Source organism: Leuresthes tenuis, unplaced genomic scaffold, assembly GCF_036924035.1.
Source record: "Leuresthes tenuis unplaced genomic scaffold, fLeuTen1.0.hap1 SCAF_5, whole genome shotgun sequence".
NCBI lineage: Eukaryota > Metazoa > Chordata > Actinopteri > Atheriniformes > Atherinopsidae > Leuresthes > Leuresthes tenuis.
In genome coordinates, this window is record NW_027325359.1 from 3,647,373 (window position 1) to 3,665,148 (window position 17,776).

Sequence of the window (17,776 nt, forward strand, 5' to 3'; positions counted from 1 at the left end):
ACAGGTTGACTGGAGCTTTGTCAGCAGTAATGACGGCTTTGCTCTGATTGGTTGTGGTGACGAGGCGGCTGAGTCGAAAAGTGAAGCTTTTGATTTACTGGTCCATCAATGTTCCAAAGCTCACCTATGGTCACAGAACTTGGGTATCCAAGGGTAGAGTTGGCAAGGTTAGTTCACACCTTCTACAAGAATTGCCTTCCTCTGGAAGTTTTTCAGGCACATCCAACTGGGAGGAGGCCTCGGGCCAGACCTAGAACTCGCTGGAGGGATTGTATATCCGCTCTGGTCTGGGAATGCCTCAGAATCCCCCAAGAGGAGCTGGAAAGTGTTGTGAGGCAAATGGATGTCTGGATTTCCCTCCCTGACCCGTTGCCTCCTTGATCTTCACCTTATTATTCAAAGTGCCTTGAAATGACATTTGATTTGGTACAACTAAAGCCTGTCACAACTAAACTGAAATCTCTTTTATCCCAACTAATACTTCCAGCCTGCATTAATTATTTTGTTAATGCCACGATGAAACAAGCATTCTGTCACGCCTCACTCTAAGTTCCACACATATTTCTTCACAATAGTGTGGGAACCATGCAGTCAATTTCCTTCACATATCACATGAGCTATGACTTGGGTGACAGTTATGAGATGCGATTAGTGAGCTGCTTGCAGAGTCCAGGACCTCCCTCTTGCCAACGTGAAGCTGCAAAGTATGGCAGGTATGCAGGTCTGCCATTCATCTTCCTGCCAGGAATCTTTGCCTTCTGCAAAGCCTCATGCAGGCTTAGATGATAAACCAAGAGTCTTTCCAAAGAATGAATCTAATCTGTGCGGGGAGGAGACTTGAAAGCCAAACCTCTCTTTATGTATTTCAGTTGTTCTTTCCTTTATGGTGACCCACAACTCCAGTTTGTCAAAGTTTGATGATGTTTAATCTATCACATTGTGCGGAAACAGTTTAGGCTTGAAGCGAATCATTAAAATAATCCCCCTTAGATCATTTATAGAAAAGTGAGAGGAAGACTGATTTGATGATGGATCGTCAGAAAATTCTCACCATGTTTATCTGTGCAGCAGAAACTGAGCAAGTATAACTGGATTTAATCAATCAAATCCAAGTCTGCAAATTCTTTCAATTAATACTTCTCCAGAAAGCAAAACTTTTAGTTGTTTCTCCAGAAATGAGTGAAGCAACACAGCAAAACCAACTGATCTAAACATAGACGCCATCTCTGAACAAACCTGTAAAATTTACATGTATTCAAACCAGGCTTGATCACCTTATGTAACTTGAAACCTGCTTATGCAGTTTGACTTTATCAGAGCTCGGAAGTGAAGTAGCGTGATTCAAACACGCCACACCCAGCTTCCTGCTCATTCTTCAGTCCATTCATGAATTCAGACAGAGGTGTGCTGCGGTGTTGCTATGCTGTGACTGGGTGTGACCCCCGCTTTCCCAGACATACCAAGCAGAACAGAAACAGGTGATAATGCAGTAAATTAAATAAGATTAGTGTGGTTATAGGACCATTGTTTCCAAACCCACATGGCCTGACAGAAGAGAACAAAGTGTGCTTTTAATGTAAGAGACTGTCTAAGTTTTTTGATAACGTTTGATTTTTTTTTCAATCGTATTTTGACAGAAACTGATCTGTCTTTGGGTAGTCCAAGGAGTTTTACCGACATGGTGATTCAGTGGTCGGTTTGGGTTTGATCCCTTGCCTACACCTTTTTTTCTGCCACTCTCCTTTTCCTCCCACATGCCAATCAGGTAGACTGGACATATCCAGTGCATGCTGGGACAGACGCCAGTTTAGAATAAGCCAGGAAAGAAAAAAAGATTGTGTTTCAGCCAAGAACTGTCAAAAGCCCTCCAAATTTCCATCACTTAACTCCCACATACAACGTTAAAGCACAAAGGTTGATTGTGAAACCCAGTCTGATGTGCTGGTAATGATCATGTTTGGTCTCGCTCCTGGAGCCGATCCGGCTCTTTTCACCCATTAAGGATGCTGGCCTGCCTGGGCAGAGTTCTACTGAAGAAAGCAACAAAACGCAAAATCAAGTGGGGCCATCACCCACGTTTGGTAGATTTCCATATCTGTTTGTATCTTTGAATGATCCAATGAACTTATTGACAAAGAAAACGAACCATGTGTCATTTCACTCAAAACCACATATCAGTCTCATGCTGAAACCATCAAGCTCCAGCATCTGGATCGAAAGCTAAAGTTGCAATGCTTCATCCTGTGGGGACGATTACTGCAAATGTTGACTGCAATGAATCCAGAGGCTGTTGAGACAGTCCAGACAAACCTGGTGGAGCCAAACTGCACACACTGTTGGGACTAAAGCAGGCAGAAAAGAAGACAGTAAGTTTATATGAGCCGGTGAACTGACAGATCAAAATGTGTGAAATGAGATGGCCTGTGGCTGGTGCTGGCAGTACCACCAGTAACGTCAGATCTAAGAGGTAATGGGCTCTTTATCAGGCTCCCAGTTCAGCTCTTTCAGCTCTGAACACCGAGCCAGCGTCAGCAGCATAAAGCGCCTCTCTATTCCCTTCTCTTTCTGGAACTCAGTCTGGCTCGCTTCACTTCCGACTGAGGGGAAACTACATAGAGGACCCCTCACAGACAAGCCTGTTCACTCTCCTGTGGGCTCGCATGCAGAATAGCTGCCAAATGCACCTTGAGTCCAAGAGTAAGTTGGTGGGTGCAGCTGCAGCTTGGAGGAAGACTGCTCTCTTTACACTGGATGAGGATGAGAAAGTGGCAGGAGGCGTCATCTAGGGATAACCCCAGCAGTATGAATACTGCTTTGTTCCACCTCTCTGCTTTGTTCTGCTGCTGTGGCCATGTGCACAACACAGAGATGATCTCCCTTAGAGTTCATAAGACTGAATTCTTCTCTATTTGTTAAGTTAAACACCCTCTTTGTTCACACACCCATGAACTTGATAAAGCATCGAACAGCTGAAGAGGAGAGTGTCGAGAATGCAGGAGAAGGCACAGAACAGCGTAGTTTCTCTTTTTTCTCTTCATCCACTCGTCTTTCAACATGAGCCAAACCAGCTGATCTCACATCTGCTGCTCAGTTCCACATCTCATTTTGTGAATGTCACCTTTACAGCCACAAAGTATGACGCTGTACTTTGTCAAAAAATATAAAAAAATACTCTCCTACTTTAGTGAATACAGATGGCTTCGAATGCAGTAATGAATGTCCTGAATCTGTAAAAGTAGTGAAGAAGATCAACACATTTTCATACAGGCCATTCATCTTAGACTAAGGCTAAAGGAAAAAGTGCTGCCAAGAAAAGAGTTTTAATCTCTTCTGTATACTGTGTTTCAGAGCTCTGTTAGTAAACGCTGACATCCTAGAGGTAACAGCAAATTCAGACAAATATTAAAGTATGAGCTGTGCATTTCCATTTTCCCGGTCTTGTTAAAATGCAGAAACAAGCTTTCAGCCACAATTGGACTCCTTGTTACAGTGAGGCAATCCTCAACCCCACGCAGCAGCTTCGGCATGAATAGCTCCTTGTTCACAGGTCTTAAAGCAAAATCCCCAAAATTACAGCGAGGGACCGTCGGGAGATTTCAGTCTCGTCCCCTCAGCAGGAAACCAGAACTCACAGCTACTTTCTTTTCTCCAACATGAAGCCGTCTCTGGCAGTTTTTGAGTTGTTAAGAGCCTCCATATCTTGATCTAACCCAGACTCCTGTTTTCTCACCGTCTCGCGTTGACACCTGTGTCCCATTGAAGACGGAATAAAAAACACACATAACTCTTCGTGCTGCTGGACGAGCTGTCAGATATAATGTCATCATGCTCCACCAAAACCTTCAGTAGAAACCTGTGGGCCTGCTCTCCATCTCCAAGACAGGATTCTTGACCTTCTGCCTGAGACTGTGCAGACTGCTCAAAAACCCCCCCCAGCCCGCTGTTACAATGTGTTTGTGATGGAGAGAAGGCTCAGCTCAGGTTAAGACTGACTGCTTTGCTTCAGGCTCTTGCCAATCATTTGCAAACCGCCACCCGATGTCGAATAGTTACATCAAAGCGTGACCATTCCACGCTGTGTCAGCAGCATTTGCAGTCACCCAAGGAAAGTGATCTGAACACAAACGAGTGCAGCAGTGTCCTTGGGCTGGTCATTAACACAGGGAAGGAGTTCCTTCAGTGGAGCAGAGGACAGCAGAGTTTTTAATATGATTTATGGACTTTCACACTTTGCAGTAAGCCAGATGCACATATAAACCCCCAAATTAATGATTCCAAAGTTACATTTGATTTAATTTCTTATTGAAATTCTGTCTCTTTTCGTCAGTTTTTAAAAATACATTTTCTTTCATATGTACATCTAGCTGTGCAGTTGCAATTTGAGCAGTTTTCCAACAGGATCAATAATGTTTTCTGGCTAATTCATTCTAAAGGTCCTGGTATACACGTGTGACACTAAAATAAAACCAACATAAACAAATACAACCAAGAGGGAAAACTGCAAGCTGTAGCGCCAACGAATAAATGACCTCTTGCTAATCTAAATCTTCGTGTGGGACTCGCAGACAGAAGACCCAAAACACATTCCCATGTCGCACAACTTTAATAGAATATCTTAACTAACTCTGTACAAATTGAAAAGAAATATTGCGCAAGTAACAAATTGTGAATAAGAACCAGTTAAGGCCATTGCTAGCACACGGTTCAATGTGGTAGATTTGTGGATGTCGACCGTGGCTTTGAGAGATCTGTCCAACGAGATGTACAATCGTTCTTTTTAAAAAGAGAGATGGGGAGGGTACGGTTCGCTGTCACTGCTATCGATGACCAGTCATCAGGCAAAGGTGTCCAAATAAATCCAAGTGCAGTATATAAAATACATTGGCACCCTGTTCCACTTGTTTTCCCTCTGACATTCTATTGAAACATTAGACAATAACAGAAATATTTATATATGCTTAAACAACTTTAAATGCTGAATTAGATTACATTGTGTTAATGACAATTGGCAAATCGTTTTATAAAAGAGGACGGCGCATCTTTAATCTTGGCTTTTTGGCAATAGAATTTACATTTGATCCAAACTTCCTTCACCCAGTCCCATCACTGACTTTCAATGACATTAGTTAAGAACTACATACACAGAAGAAGTGATAAACAATCACAAGACGTAGAGAATCCTGCCACTGGCTCTGCTAAAGCCTGTCACAACTGAGGGGAGCATTTAACCCGAGGGGACGCTCGGCCTGTGGACATCCAACAGACCAATATTGGGAGAAATTGCATTCTTGTCGAATATCTTCACACTAACAAGTTCCGAGAGCATTTGAGGGGTGACAGGGTGAACAGGGAAGAGCGATGTGTGACAGTTGTAGAGGTATTCCCACATGCCTGTCGTGGTTTAATTAAGTGTGTCCACTCAAGTGCTCAGTTTAAATAAATCCTATAAATCTGGGGAGGAGCGAGCAATATATATGCAGAAAACAATCCGTTTTTAAATGTATTTTGATGGTAAAAACGTGACTTGGCAGTATTCACGTCTTATTGACCTGGGAAACCCAATGAGGATTTTTTTTTAGCCAGTGGGAATGAGCCTATAACTGCTGCCAGGCCTTAAAGCATTCCCCCAAAATGCAACGATTCATACGGCTGCATGACACCAAAATAAATAGTCCAATGACATAACAATGAACATTTAAAAAAAAAAAGTAAATTAAATTCAAAATGATACATAGTATGTCTCATTAAAAAGAACAAAAAGAAAAACACACCTTAACGAAAGAAAAACACAACCCCAGAGAATGATTATGTCAAACTTGTTCAGCAGTTTCCTAGTAAACTCATTTAGCTTGTTGGCATTAAAAAACCCTGAGTAACTGACTTATTTCCATGAAAAGTAAAGTTGGGATCCGTTCCTTTCCTATCTTTGTCCAGATAACGATATTCTGAGTTTGGCAGTACCTACCTTACCAGAGAAGACTGTCCCTATGTGATAACATGGTCATTTAATTAAGATTCAAGTCAATTCCTGTTTCGAGTTCGAATGAAGCCAAATTAAAAAAAGAAAGAAAGAAGGAAAGAAAGAAAGGAGGTGAGATGGGCGCAAGACAGAAGAAAAAGAAGTCATGCACATATTAAAAACGCAGTCTGATTTGCGTTCTATTGCGTTTAGATGAGAGTTTGTAAAGGGGCGGAGCCTGCAAGAGTAGGAGGTCTGAATTGGCCGAACAGATCTGAAGGACAGTAGGTCTCCACCTCCCTTGACCAGCACGGTTACTGCTGTTTACATTCTGCAGGCTGAGGCTGTTCTTTCTGCAAAGAAAACACGGAGAGAGGATCAGATTAGACAAAAAGCTGCTGAAAACACGGAGTCTCAAACAGCAACTAGTGAAGCTAAAGAGAAAGCAAGTGCAAGAGAGAGAAAGCACCTGGTTTGGTGTAGCAAAGGGAACCAGTGTTAGAAACCTGGGATGGGACTAGAGCGGGAACATATATGTCAATGTAGATGGAAAAACTAGACAGGACTGAAAGAGCAGAAGTCTCATCTACCCAAGATGTGAGAGGGGTAAAAATACCTCAAACTAGTGGAAAATTCAAAGATGTAATGAAGGAAAAAAGATAGCAAGACTCTAAGTCAGTACTAGAGTGTGTAATGAATGCGGGACACCATCTTTACTTCTCCCTTACCTAGAAATGCATGGGGTGAGAATGTTTGATTATGCCTGTAATGAAGGGGAAATCCAGGGGAGGGAGAGACAACAGTATGAACAGGTTTAATCGTCACATTCAGAGATGAGAGTGAGCACACAAACATTGCTGAACTAGGTGAATAAGCACCCTGAAATCCTGGGAGCAAACAATAAATAAATCAGTAAGTGATGAGCTGACAGCAGGAAGCACGCTCACCACAGCTAGCTACTAAAGAAGCTCACTCAGACAAAGCAGCATTGTTGCTTACTCCCGGATAAATACTTACAACAGCAATTATGCACAAGTCATTGTCAGACTGGTATAGTGTATAAATAGATATCACCCTGCCTGGCATTATATCATAATGTTTAGTTATTAGGCTGGGAAAGTGAGAGCAGAGGAAGCAAGCAAAATAACTGAGAAAGTCTGAATAAGAAAGAGACGATTCCTCAAGTTATTCAGATAGCTGGAACAGACGCATTCCAGATTAAATGGAAAAACTTTAATCGAACCATGTAGGATTTTGCAAAGTTAACACCCGGGTGTGTTTTACTCAATAACTGCGGATAACTTCAGTCTTCACACTCAGTTACTGACCTCTTCAGGCATAAAGCTTTTCTAAAGGCCTTCGAAAACTAAGCTTTTTTTGAAAATCTCGATCTCTTTGAATAAAAACCTTTTATTTCTCAGCCTCTAGAAGAAATCAAAGGAGAATTATTTGAGCATTTATTTATGCAGCGCTCGCATTAGTTCAGGGTTGACACACCGAACCCACGGGTTGGGTTATGTAATGGGTTAAGGGTGAGAATACCACCATGAAGCTCCTACTTTGGCTGTGAGGCAACAACCAAACGGTTTCCTACCAGCAGGGCTGGACGACATGAACCACAGCTTATATCCTCACATTTCTAGGCTGAAAGTCTAAATGATCGGTTTTAATTCCATGCCAGACAAATCATCAAGTTTAATTATCTAAAATTAAAAACCCGTCCAGGTTTTCCTCTCCTGCCAGGCAAAGCTGTGTCGGGCAGAGACCGATAACAGCACATGCCCACGTCTGTGTGTGCAGCCGCCAGGCCGCACTTCCGTGGAATTTAGTCACCGTTAGCCCAAGATGTCGCTGCATGTAAGGGCCGTTGCTGTTGTCAAAAGCAAAGTCACTAAGTTGGCACCTCTGAGGAGACGTTGCAAACAAACGCAGAGGAACACGTGAGGGCGGGGCAGCACCGCGGGTCAGAAGCAGGAGAAACACACAGGTAAGGTTTCACAGGGGGAAAAGATGCAGTCAGATTATAGCGATATAAACGGTTCTGTCCGGCTTCATTCTTAGTTTAGAAATGAAACATTAAGCCAAACACCCAGTCCTATGTGTCTACAAGTAGAAAAACAGACAGTTGTATTATAAAGGCTCTTCATTTTGCACATGGTCAACAATCATCTCATCTTTTTAGTTGATATGTGGCTCATTTGGTGGCTTTTTCAGGACACACTGGACCCAACGGTTCAATCAATAATAAATCAGACAGAAAGGTGTCCTAACATCTGGATTTTTCCAAAGATTTACATTTTCGACAGAGAAAAAACAGAAGGCAAACCGACCTTGGGGTCAAAGTCTCCCTCATCGTCATCTTCATCACCCTCCTCATCTTGTTCCTGAGACATAGAAATGATCTTAGTGTATAAAACACAAGAAACGCTCATTTAAATACAGATTTATACTAAAATCAACAAGGTTTGGCAGAGAGGTGTAGGGTGGTGCAGCTGCACACCCCATCACGGTGTGGGAAGAAAAGCTGTCAGTTATTTCAGATCTAATACAGTTGAAAATGACGAACCTCTTCATCTCCCTCCTCCAGTTCTTCCTCTTCAAACTGAAAAAATAAAATAAAATCAAAAGTCATAGTCACAGTTCTCGGTCTATCCTCTTGTGTTGTGACTTGTGTGTTGGAGCCTTTCCACATACGTCTCTGTGCATTTAAGGAACAGCACTTACACTCTCGTCATCTTCCAGGGCCTCTCCGGTGAAATACAGCACTGCTCTGGGGACTATTCTCTCACGGAAGAAATGACCAATCTCAAAGTCTGTGGCTAGGGTGAACTCGGAGTCTTCGTCCTGCAAAACAAGAGCACAAAGAGGCTGTTTCACCATAGCAACCAATAGGACCAAATTAACATAATTATAGATGCAACGTTAATTTCATGAAGAATAAGACCATTTACTCACCATTTCTCCATCTGGTGGAGCTGAAAGGTAAAGGACATACACAGTTTAAGCATCAGAGCACAGCTTCAGAGAGCAGTTAGAGACACAATGACAAGAGGATTTTGAGGAACAGATTTGCTTCAAAATAATCAGTTTAAAAGAAAAATATCAGATTCATCAGAACAACTTCTAGATTGGCTGTAATTCACCATCTGAAAACCCAACTATTGCCTCTCCTCAATGACATCACAAGGTCATCATCCTCAGGAAGTGACAGAGCATCAACAAACAGCTGCCTTTCCTGAGAAAAGACTGACTAAAGGTGAGATCATCCAACCTTTCCTCTTCTTTCAACAATACCATGTTAGAGGAAACTGCTGCGGCCCCTTTGAAACGTGCACACACACACTCTACATTACATGCACCGGCATTTCATCTGGTTCTCCAATCAGGAAACATTTGAAGACCTGCCGATTCGTCATGGTAATGAGGGCTGGTTGTGCATTATTGTTGTGTTTTAACAGGATGACAGTTTAACTACCAAAAATACCATCTGATAACAGGTGCATTACACTTTATAACTTAAGTAACTTTAATGAAATACCAACAGTGACACTCTAATATAAGAAAGCAACGATGTCCAGCAGGATGTCCTTTAGATAATAAATGGATAATGTGGAGCTTGGCTGCCTCTGCAGAGTCCATTAATTCCAAATTAAGGACACTGCAGAGGGCATTAACTGGTTATAACACAGGCAGTTGTCTACTTCAGCTCAGTAGGAAGCATTTTCTGCAAGATCCAAAGTCAGTAACATTGCACGCAGTTGGCAAAGGGTGAATAGTTACTTACATTATGTAACGCTTAAGTATTTTCTGATAAAATCCTCTCTAATTCAACTTGTCCAATACAGACATGCACAATAAAACTTTATACAGCAGCTGAGTCATACGCTATCTTTGTGTGTCATCACGTGATCAATGAGTCAAGACCTGAAAATGAGATATTTCTATTCACCGGTCCCACAGCAAGACTAAAACTCAACCAGTCAGACCAACATTTACTTCTCACAGGCAGAATAAGTCCAGGCAAGTCCGACAGGCTACATCACTATACAAGAGAGATGACACACTCACCCGTTAAAGTGTATTCTGCCCAAATGAGGATTCTTTAAGGAGGAATTATTCATTTCTAGATGTATGACTTTATTCACTAACACCTACTTAGTGGAGCAAAGGTTTTCACATTAATCTCACTTACTTCAAAGGAATTAATCTGTTTTAAAAATGTTTAAATACAAAATTCAACAGTATTGAAAATGTTTTAAATACTATGCTTGTAACTGTTCTCATTTATCTTTTGCCCACATTTTTAGGACAGTTGCTGACTCACTGTTTATTACTAACAAAACAGAGTCTCCACAGTGGAAAATGAGGGTAACACCAGCTGAGGTAAAAGTTCCAAAGCTGAGCTTGTGTACAAAGTCCAGTTTCTGTGGGCAACAGAAACGCTGACCTCTCCTGCGCTATCCAGAGGTGAACACAGTGAGAGTCTGGTGCCACCTGCTGTTGAGATGAGCCAACTTGTGACCAAAACCAAACAACTTATTGTAGCTTTGAGTGACTCAAAATTTCAGGAAAGACTTTGGGTGCATCCACAGAACAGAGTTATTATTAACAGAATTTCCTTGGTTTGTACTTTGGAAGAATCGAGCTGGGTGGTATACTGACACTTAAAAAGGTACAAAATCAAACATTTAAGTTAGACTTGAGATGATACAACACTGTTTATATCAGTTATAGTTTATTGTTGCTTCATAGAGCTACAGCAGTGCTTATGTTTCTGCCTTCTTCTGTGAGCGACTAAGCAGTTTTAGACCTACAGTTTTTGGATAAGTCAAAGCCATTTCCCCTAAAAGAGACACAATAACTGCCACACCTGTCTCTTTAACTTTACTACTTCATCCAGACATCTTAATCTTAATATAAGTCTTTCCAGTAAATGTCCTCATTGATTTAAGATTTTGTAAGCCTGTTAAATTCTTTGTCATGTTTAAATGCAGCTTAATTCTCACTATTCGCTCCACAAAGTTGCACCCCTCCTTTCCTTCTGTGTGCTTGGACAAGGTTACAGTTGGTTGGTGGGTGTTGATGTCAAACTGTGCACAACTATCACCACAGACCCTCAGCTAGACAAAACAACCTTACAACTCAGTACACACAGTCATGTGGAGGCAAACAGCTGTAACAGAGCCAACACTGAACAGCTCTTTCACAGCTGTATAAAGGTTATCTATACATCATGACTGAACTCCAAAGAAATCCATCACATTTTGTGTTTATTTATCTATTCAAAGTGTGGGTTTCTCACCTTTGATAGGGTTAAAGAAGTTGAAGAAAGAGTCGTTGGGGACCTGTTTGGTAACGGTGCGGACGGTGCCACGGCCTTTATGCTTCTGCTTCTTCTTAATAGTTTTCACTGTCACATCCTTCCCCTTGTGCCAATCTATCTGACAACTGGAGAGGAAGTGTTCAAAATGTGAGATAAAGCAGAGAGAAAGAATGCAGAAAAGGTAATAAACAGCAAGAGGAAGATCCAAAACGAGGCTGATATGTGGGTTGCAAAGTCAGAAAACATCAATGTAGAATAAGAGAAGAAAACAACCACAGTTTCTATTTCTTACTTAAAACACATCAAAACCACAGTTAGACAAGCATGTTGGTTTGCTTCGGTTCTCACCCTTCACAGTCAATGATCTCTGGACCCTCAAATGAGAAAGGATCTGAGGCATCAGGCTCTGACTTCATCTTGTAGACTTTAGTGAGAACTGCATTGTTGAAGTAGCCGTTGGGCTCAAAGTGGAACTCTAATGTGAAACTCTGGGAGAAAGACCAAAACCAGAAATTAACCCAGCGTTTTAAAAGAATTTAGTTGAGGAATATGTTCACGATGTCGACACTGACCATTGGCTGTCCGGGCTCTGAAAACTTGACTTGGATATCTTTCAGGTGCTTTAAGATTGGTTCATCGTGTTCCTAATAAGAAGAAATCAAGATTCAGCTCAGAGAGCACAGGAAACGTGGCGAGATATTATGAGTTGGGAACAAATCATTCAAGTGTACCTGCAACATGTCACTGAGCATGTCCACGCTCTTAAAAATGGTGAGCCAGAACTCAGGGATGCCCTTCGGGTCTTCTTCTGGCGTAGCTTCCTCCTTCTTTGCATCCTCAATAGCAGCTTTTTCCTTTACCTCCTCCTATTAGCAGCGAGCAGAGCAATAATCAAAACTCAGTGGATACCTCAGTTTCCTATTTTTCCAATATATCTATGGCTATATGTCTCTCCGAAGCCCTTTTTAAACACAAGTTATGTGAGATGTCAGTCTGTTGAAGCAGCAGCATTTAGTAATGAGGGAGAGGGCCATGGTGATCATGCAATATTTGTCATTCATGTGACTCAGGAGATCATATCAACACACAACTTCTAATATAAAAAATAAAATAAAAACTTTTACAACCAGACTGGCTTCTAACTTGCTTTAAAAGTAATCGGCTTAATTGTTAACTCGAGTAATGGCTACTTGGAAAACACTCGCAACAGAGCACTGGTAAGAAAAGTTTGGAGAGTAACAACACAACACATATGATTCCTCTGAAAAGCAGATCAAGCTGCTACTGTGTGTCTATACATGACTGTGGCCACATGCAGATCAAGCCTATATATTGATTTCTGATACAATTCGCTCCAGGGTGTTCATTCAGACATCACACCGACACATTCAGTTTCCATCAGTTGAACAGAAAACAGAAAACAGAGCATGTCTGACAGGCGCTGAGAGCAAATACAAGACCACAGCAAAACCAGTCAGTCACACTAAACAGTAAACAGTAGGACTAAACACTAGTGTTTTAGTGCTTCTTTTTCACGTGAAAAATCAATTTCCCACATTCCTTTTGTCATGCATTTTTTTCTGAATATATCAATCATGGAAATAACTTTTTTGTATTACAAAAGTATGATTTAATACAAGAAAAAGTGACTTATTACAAAAGTCCGAGAGCATGTGCAAATCTGCATTAATTTCATGAATGTGTTAGAACTACAATAAGGAGTTACAAGATACTGAGAGGTCAGTAAAATGACACATACACCCACTACTCAACACTTTATTCTAATAACTCCAGTTTCAGCACATTCTTAATATCATTCAGATCAAATCTAAGCTGCACTTACAGCAAGCTCCTCCTCTTCATCTCTGTCACTGTGCCATTCACACTCCTCATCTGTGGGTTCCACTGCTCCTGTGACAATATCTCGTCTCTTGACAGCAGAAAAAAAACATTGAATAATCACTAATAAATTACTAATAAACAATAAACTTAATCATTTTAGTGAGTGATTTAGATGCTGGCAAATTATCTATGTGGCCAAGAGTCAATTTAGTCAGGAAGAATTATTTTAAGCAAGCATGCACACTTGTCATTTAGGAGAGCCGCTCACACACACGTGACATGAACACAGTACAGACAGCTGCAGAAGGATTACAGCTGTCACTCTTCAGTGTGTTTAAGAATGGCACAGCTCCTGTCACTATCTTTGGAAATAGCCTCGACTGACAAAAGCACAGTAGACTACTCGTTGTGGCAGTTTTCAATCTAGCACCCAGGATGCACCCTCTCTGACTTCAGGCCAGACAGAGAAACTTAAAATTCCTTAAGTGCAAGGAACAACAATGCTAAATCTGCACTCTTTGCATTAAATGTCAGTAATACATATATGTGAAACGAGGTTAAGAAAAAGCACTATTTACTTTACCTTGTCAAATAGCGGCTGATATAGGGCAGCGTACTTTCTCTCAAGCTCATGGACCTCCTCATAGAATTTAGCTTCTATGTTAGCACATTGCACCTGTAGCCTTTTCAAGGCATGCACTCGTCTCTTCACTGCTTTGGGGAGCATACTATGTGAGAAGGAAAGCAAAAAAAGCATGACAACTTGTGTGATTTAAAAAAAAAAAAAAGAAGAAGAAGAGATTATGATCAATAACTTAGAGGGAAAAACGATGTCCCCAAAAAATAAAGGGAAGCTGCAGTTGTGAGTGTTCAACCTAAGAGTCTAGTGAACTAAAGGAGTGTTTTATGAGATTAAAAGTTCATTTATATGATATTTGTTTGTAGATATTATCTAAAGTCACCTGTATAATAGAACTAACTCCCTAAAAACTGAAGAAAAATCATTCCCTGTGACAGAAAAGTTAAATAAGTTGCATCTTTGGTCTATGGTTCTGTAAAGTTGGTACAGAAGTTTTAACAACTGTTTATTTCCCCTTGAGTTAATCATACAAGAAATGTGGTACCATCTGCACTGACCTTTCCAAGAACTGGAAGCTGACAGGTTTATCCAACGGTCCACCTGGGTTTGGCATCACTTGATCCCCTTTACCTGGAAAGGCAAGAAAGAATATAAATATAGGTGTCAGTAAAATATCAATCAAACCACACGTTTTATCGTCCTTATTTAATGGGTCATTTCTATCACTGTTAATTATTACGGTATCAATAAACTCAGCTCACTGAACACTTAAAGATGCAAAACTTATTGGCTGGTGACTGAAATTGGTCTTCAGACTGTTTAGCTGCGACTTACTTGCGATCAACCTCACGAGAAGACTGTATGTACAGAGAGCCAGCACAAAATACCGATCGGGCTTCCTGTAACATTACATGCAGTGTCTGTACCATCTTCACAAATTTTAAATCACCCAGATCAGTAACATGTCAGCAAAACCCGTAAAGACAACCCTTAAAACCATCTGCCAGTGAAAACAACCCATACCTAACACTTCACAAGTAGCACTGGTGTCTATGAGCTGCCGCGACAATTTCTACAGAAGAAAGTTTGAGCAAAGCAACTAGAAGTTCTAGTTTAAAATGTGCATGAGTAAGCGAAAGTGCATTTGCTCTGTGCAGTTTTAGAGATACTGAAAGTGTTTTATAATGCAAATATGGTTTGAGGACTGAACAAAAACAATGAGCATCCTATGAGTTACAGTTAAAAAATTATCAAAATCAGCAGTTCAGACGTTTCCGTGCATGCCTTAAATATAACTGATCACTGATTAAAAGCTTATTTCTAAACTCATATTCAACATTTCAAACACACAATTGTATTTGTTACCTGCATATAAACATTCTTCAACTAACAAGAACTAAGTCAATGTATGGGAAACAATACTTTTCACCTTCTATGAGCACTTTTATGTAGCAAGACTTACCTTTATTGGCATCCATGATGACCAAATATCAGCGCCTTCCTCTGAATGGAAGCACATCAGTTATAATATATCACTCATAATTAGATGCAATGGTGAAAACATGGTCTCGTTGCAGTTTAAATGGGAAATCTTCGTTTACCTTTAACCACTCTTGCAAGTTAGACATATTCATATGTTGGCAAAGATCTTTAGTGGGGAACAATAAATAAATAAATCGTCGAAGAGACAAACGGTGACAGGGGGAACAGCTGAGCTAACTTCGCCTAATTTCAAGCAACACTAGCGTTGAGCAAGCGCAGGCCGATGACGCATTGACATGATAATGGCAGCTGGGCTAGGCTAACCACAGTTAGCATCCACCCTTTTAAAATTCGAAAAACGCACACTGATGGCTGTGACAGTTACACTGGACCTCCGGATAATATCAAATTAATATACACACAATCATCAATTCACCAGCAAGCATTTGCTTTTAATCGCTTAACTGGTATGGGCGGTGCCAATGATCTGACAGCAGTTATCCGGGCTTGATAGCTTGTTAGCAAGAAACTACGAGGCAGCGTGCTATGGACACTGCTTTAACAAACAACAATAATAAACTGGTTAGAACGTTAACGCTTTCAATTCTAACCGAAAAAAGCGATAGAGGGGCTGAACAATAACGCACTTTCAGATAGTGACTCGTTGGAACTGACCGTTAACGGTCATTTTCTTACTAGCCGGCCGCCGTGAAAAGCTAACACAATGTAGCTACCGTTAGCTCGCGGGTTAATAAAAGCACCAGAGACAGATCAAACTGTAGTGAGGACAATTAACCAGCGGTCAGTTGAATAACACATACGTTTAATGAGTCATCACCCGACTATACAGCAAATACTAGCGCTGATTAAATATCTGAGCGTATTTGATGTTTCAACGGTCTTACCTCAAGACGAGCGGAATTTTCGCTAGTCGCTTCGTTCACGCGTCTTTGCTCCTACCCTCACGCGCGAGAAACACACGCGCCCAGGCATCCAGAATTCTGATAGGACCACTGGTGAGGCGAGCATGGTGCTGCGTTCAAGAACCACTCTGAGAAAATGTTTTATTTTAGAATGTATCTACAGAGGCCTTCTGAAATACGTATTACTTTATAAAATGGCTTTCCATACTTCTGAGCATATTTCCATCCAGGCTCCACATGGAAAATAATAGCCCAATCAGTTGAAAATTCTGAGATTAATAATCAGCCAAATTTAAGTTCCTGTACAGTTGTAGCAGCAATCAGGAGGTATATAAGAAACCAGATAACTTGTCCTCCTGAAAAGATGCCACAGACAGTGAGTGCTTGTCTTGCACAATTTAGCCGTGCAAGTCTTTCAGACCTAGCATATAGGTCATCAGTTGAAATGTGACTTTCTGTGACAGCTCAAACAGTTGAAACTCTGACCCCAATGGATGCCATTCAAGAGAGAAAAAAACTTGTTTGCTTTTTATAACAACAGCACAAGATTAAACTTTTCTGAATTGCCTGAATGAAAAGATGAGCATGTTCTTGGCTCAGATACAGTGATAAATTTGCTTGATTTAGATATGACCATTATGTTTCCTTTAAAGTCGGCCAGGAAGACCATATTCCCAACAGTGAAACACAGAGATGTGTGATAATATGGGGCTGCATGAGTAAAGTGCTACATAGATGGCATTTGAAGATGACAGCATGTCTCTCAGACTACAGAACCTTGACAGGGAAGGTTAAAGTCAGTTTGCCATATATGTCACCTGACCTGAATCCAGCAGAACACGTATGTGTTGCGGAAGGCCCACCGCGCATGCAAACAAAGGTGGGACTTGTGGATAACTAATGAATAATGCAATTTAGTGGAAACTTGATGAGAAACACAAAAAGTGTCTAATCTTACATTTCATGGTGTTTGATCCCGTATTAACCCTTTCTACTTTTGTGCACAAGCTGGTTTATGTGACTAGCCCTTGTTTACACATGTGAAGCTGCTGAAGATTAACACAGCCACAAAATAAGGATGAAAACCTTGGTCTAACAACATATTGTGACAGACCTTATGAAAATAGTGACTTTTGATTTTGGAAAACATTTTTCTAATTGCTTACTTCTTTATGAAACCTCAGAGCGGTCCCAGGACTGTCTAAAGAAGTTGGGGGGGTAGAAGAAAAATGCACCCAGCCAGAACAGAAAGACAATTAAGAATAGGGTCTTGCTTGGCGCTGTCACATTCCCTCTCATCAGACGAAGGGGTCATTTGAAGTGCTTCCTTAACATAGAGCTCAAATCTGCTACTATGTCTTAACAGAAGATAGTTGAAGTGCCACTATCCCTTTCTTCTTCTGATGCTCAATGGAGTTCAGCTGCACTTCAAGATCTGTACTGACCTCAGTTTATAATCCATTTCAGTGAAGTCGTTTAAGGCAAAATAAAAAGTAAGTTATCCTATCCTAAAGCGTTCTCTCTTAAAGGTATTTTTTTAGCTTGCAACATAATGCTTTATGGGCTTTAGGACATATTTTAGGAAAATAAGTGAAACCACAGATATTTTTCATGGGTTTATATAAGAACTGAAAAGAAGAAAAAAATTGAGATCACTTTACATGGCA

At 40.8% G+C, this 17,776-nt stretch overlaps 1 protein-coding gene across 2 annotated transcripts; it reads right to left on the bottom strand.

Annotated features, from left to right (window-relative positions):
* Positions 1-4,584: 4,584 nt before the first annotated feature.
* On the bottom strand, positions 4,585-16,168 carry nap1l4a (nucleosome assembly protein 1-like 4a). 2 transcript variants are annotated; one of them, XM_072385522.1, is made up of 15 exons: positions 16,092-16,168; positions 15,167-15,207; positions 14,262-14,334; positions 13,708-13,852; positions 13,126-13,212; positions 12,014-12,148; positions 11,855-11,926; positions 11,631-11,770; positions 11,262-11,407; positions 8,915-8,934; positions 8,684-8,803; positions 8,526-8,561; positions 8,290-8,343; positions 6,688-6,722; positions 4,585-6,312 (listed from the first exon to the last, which is right to left on the bottom strand). In XM_072385522.1, exons 2-14 carry the CDS (start codon positions 15,180-15,182, stop codon positions 6,717-6,719), a joined length of 1,050 nt encoding a protein of 349 aa, XP_072241623.1. In that variant the 5' UTR covers positions 15,183-15,207; positions 16,092-16,168; the 3' UTR covers positions 4,585-6,312; positions 6,688-6,716. The 2 variants fall into 2 exon arrangements, with proteins under 2 accessions (XP_072241623.1, XP_072241622.1); XM_072385521.1 differs by lacking the exon at positions 6,688-6,722.
* Positions 16,169-17,776: the final 1,608 nt, after the last annotated feature.

Coding starts and splice junctions, on each gene's coding strand:
- nap1l4a (XM_072385521.1), bottom strand. Junction 13,853..14,261: donor AGCTTCCAGTTCTTGGAAAG/GTCAGTGCAGAT, acceptor CTTCTCACATAG/TATGCTCCCCAAAGCAGTGA. Junction 8,344..8,525: donor TGGAGGAGGGAGATGAAGAG/GTTCGTCATTTT, acceptor TCTATGTCTCAG/GAACAAGATGAGGAGGGTGA.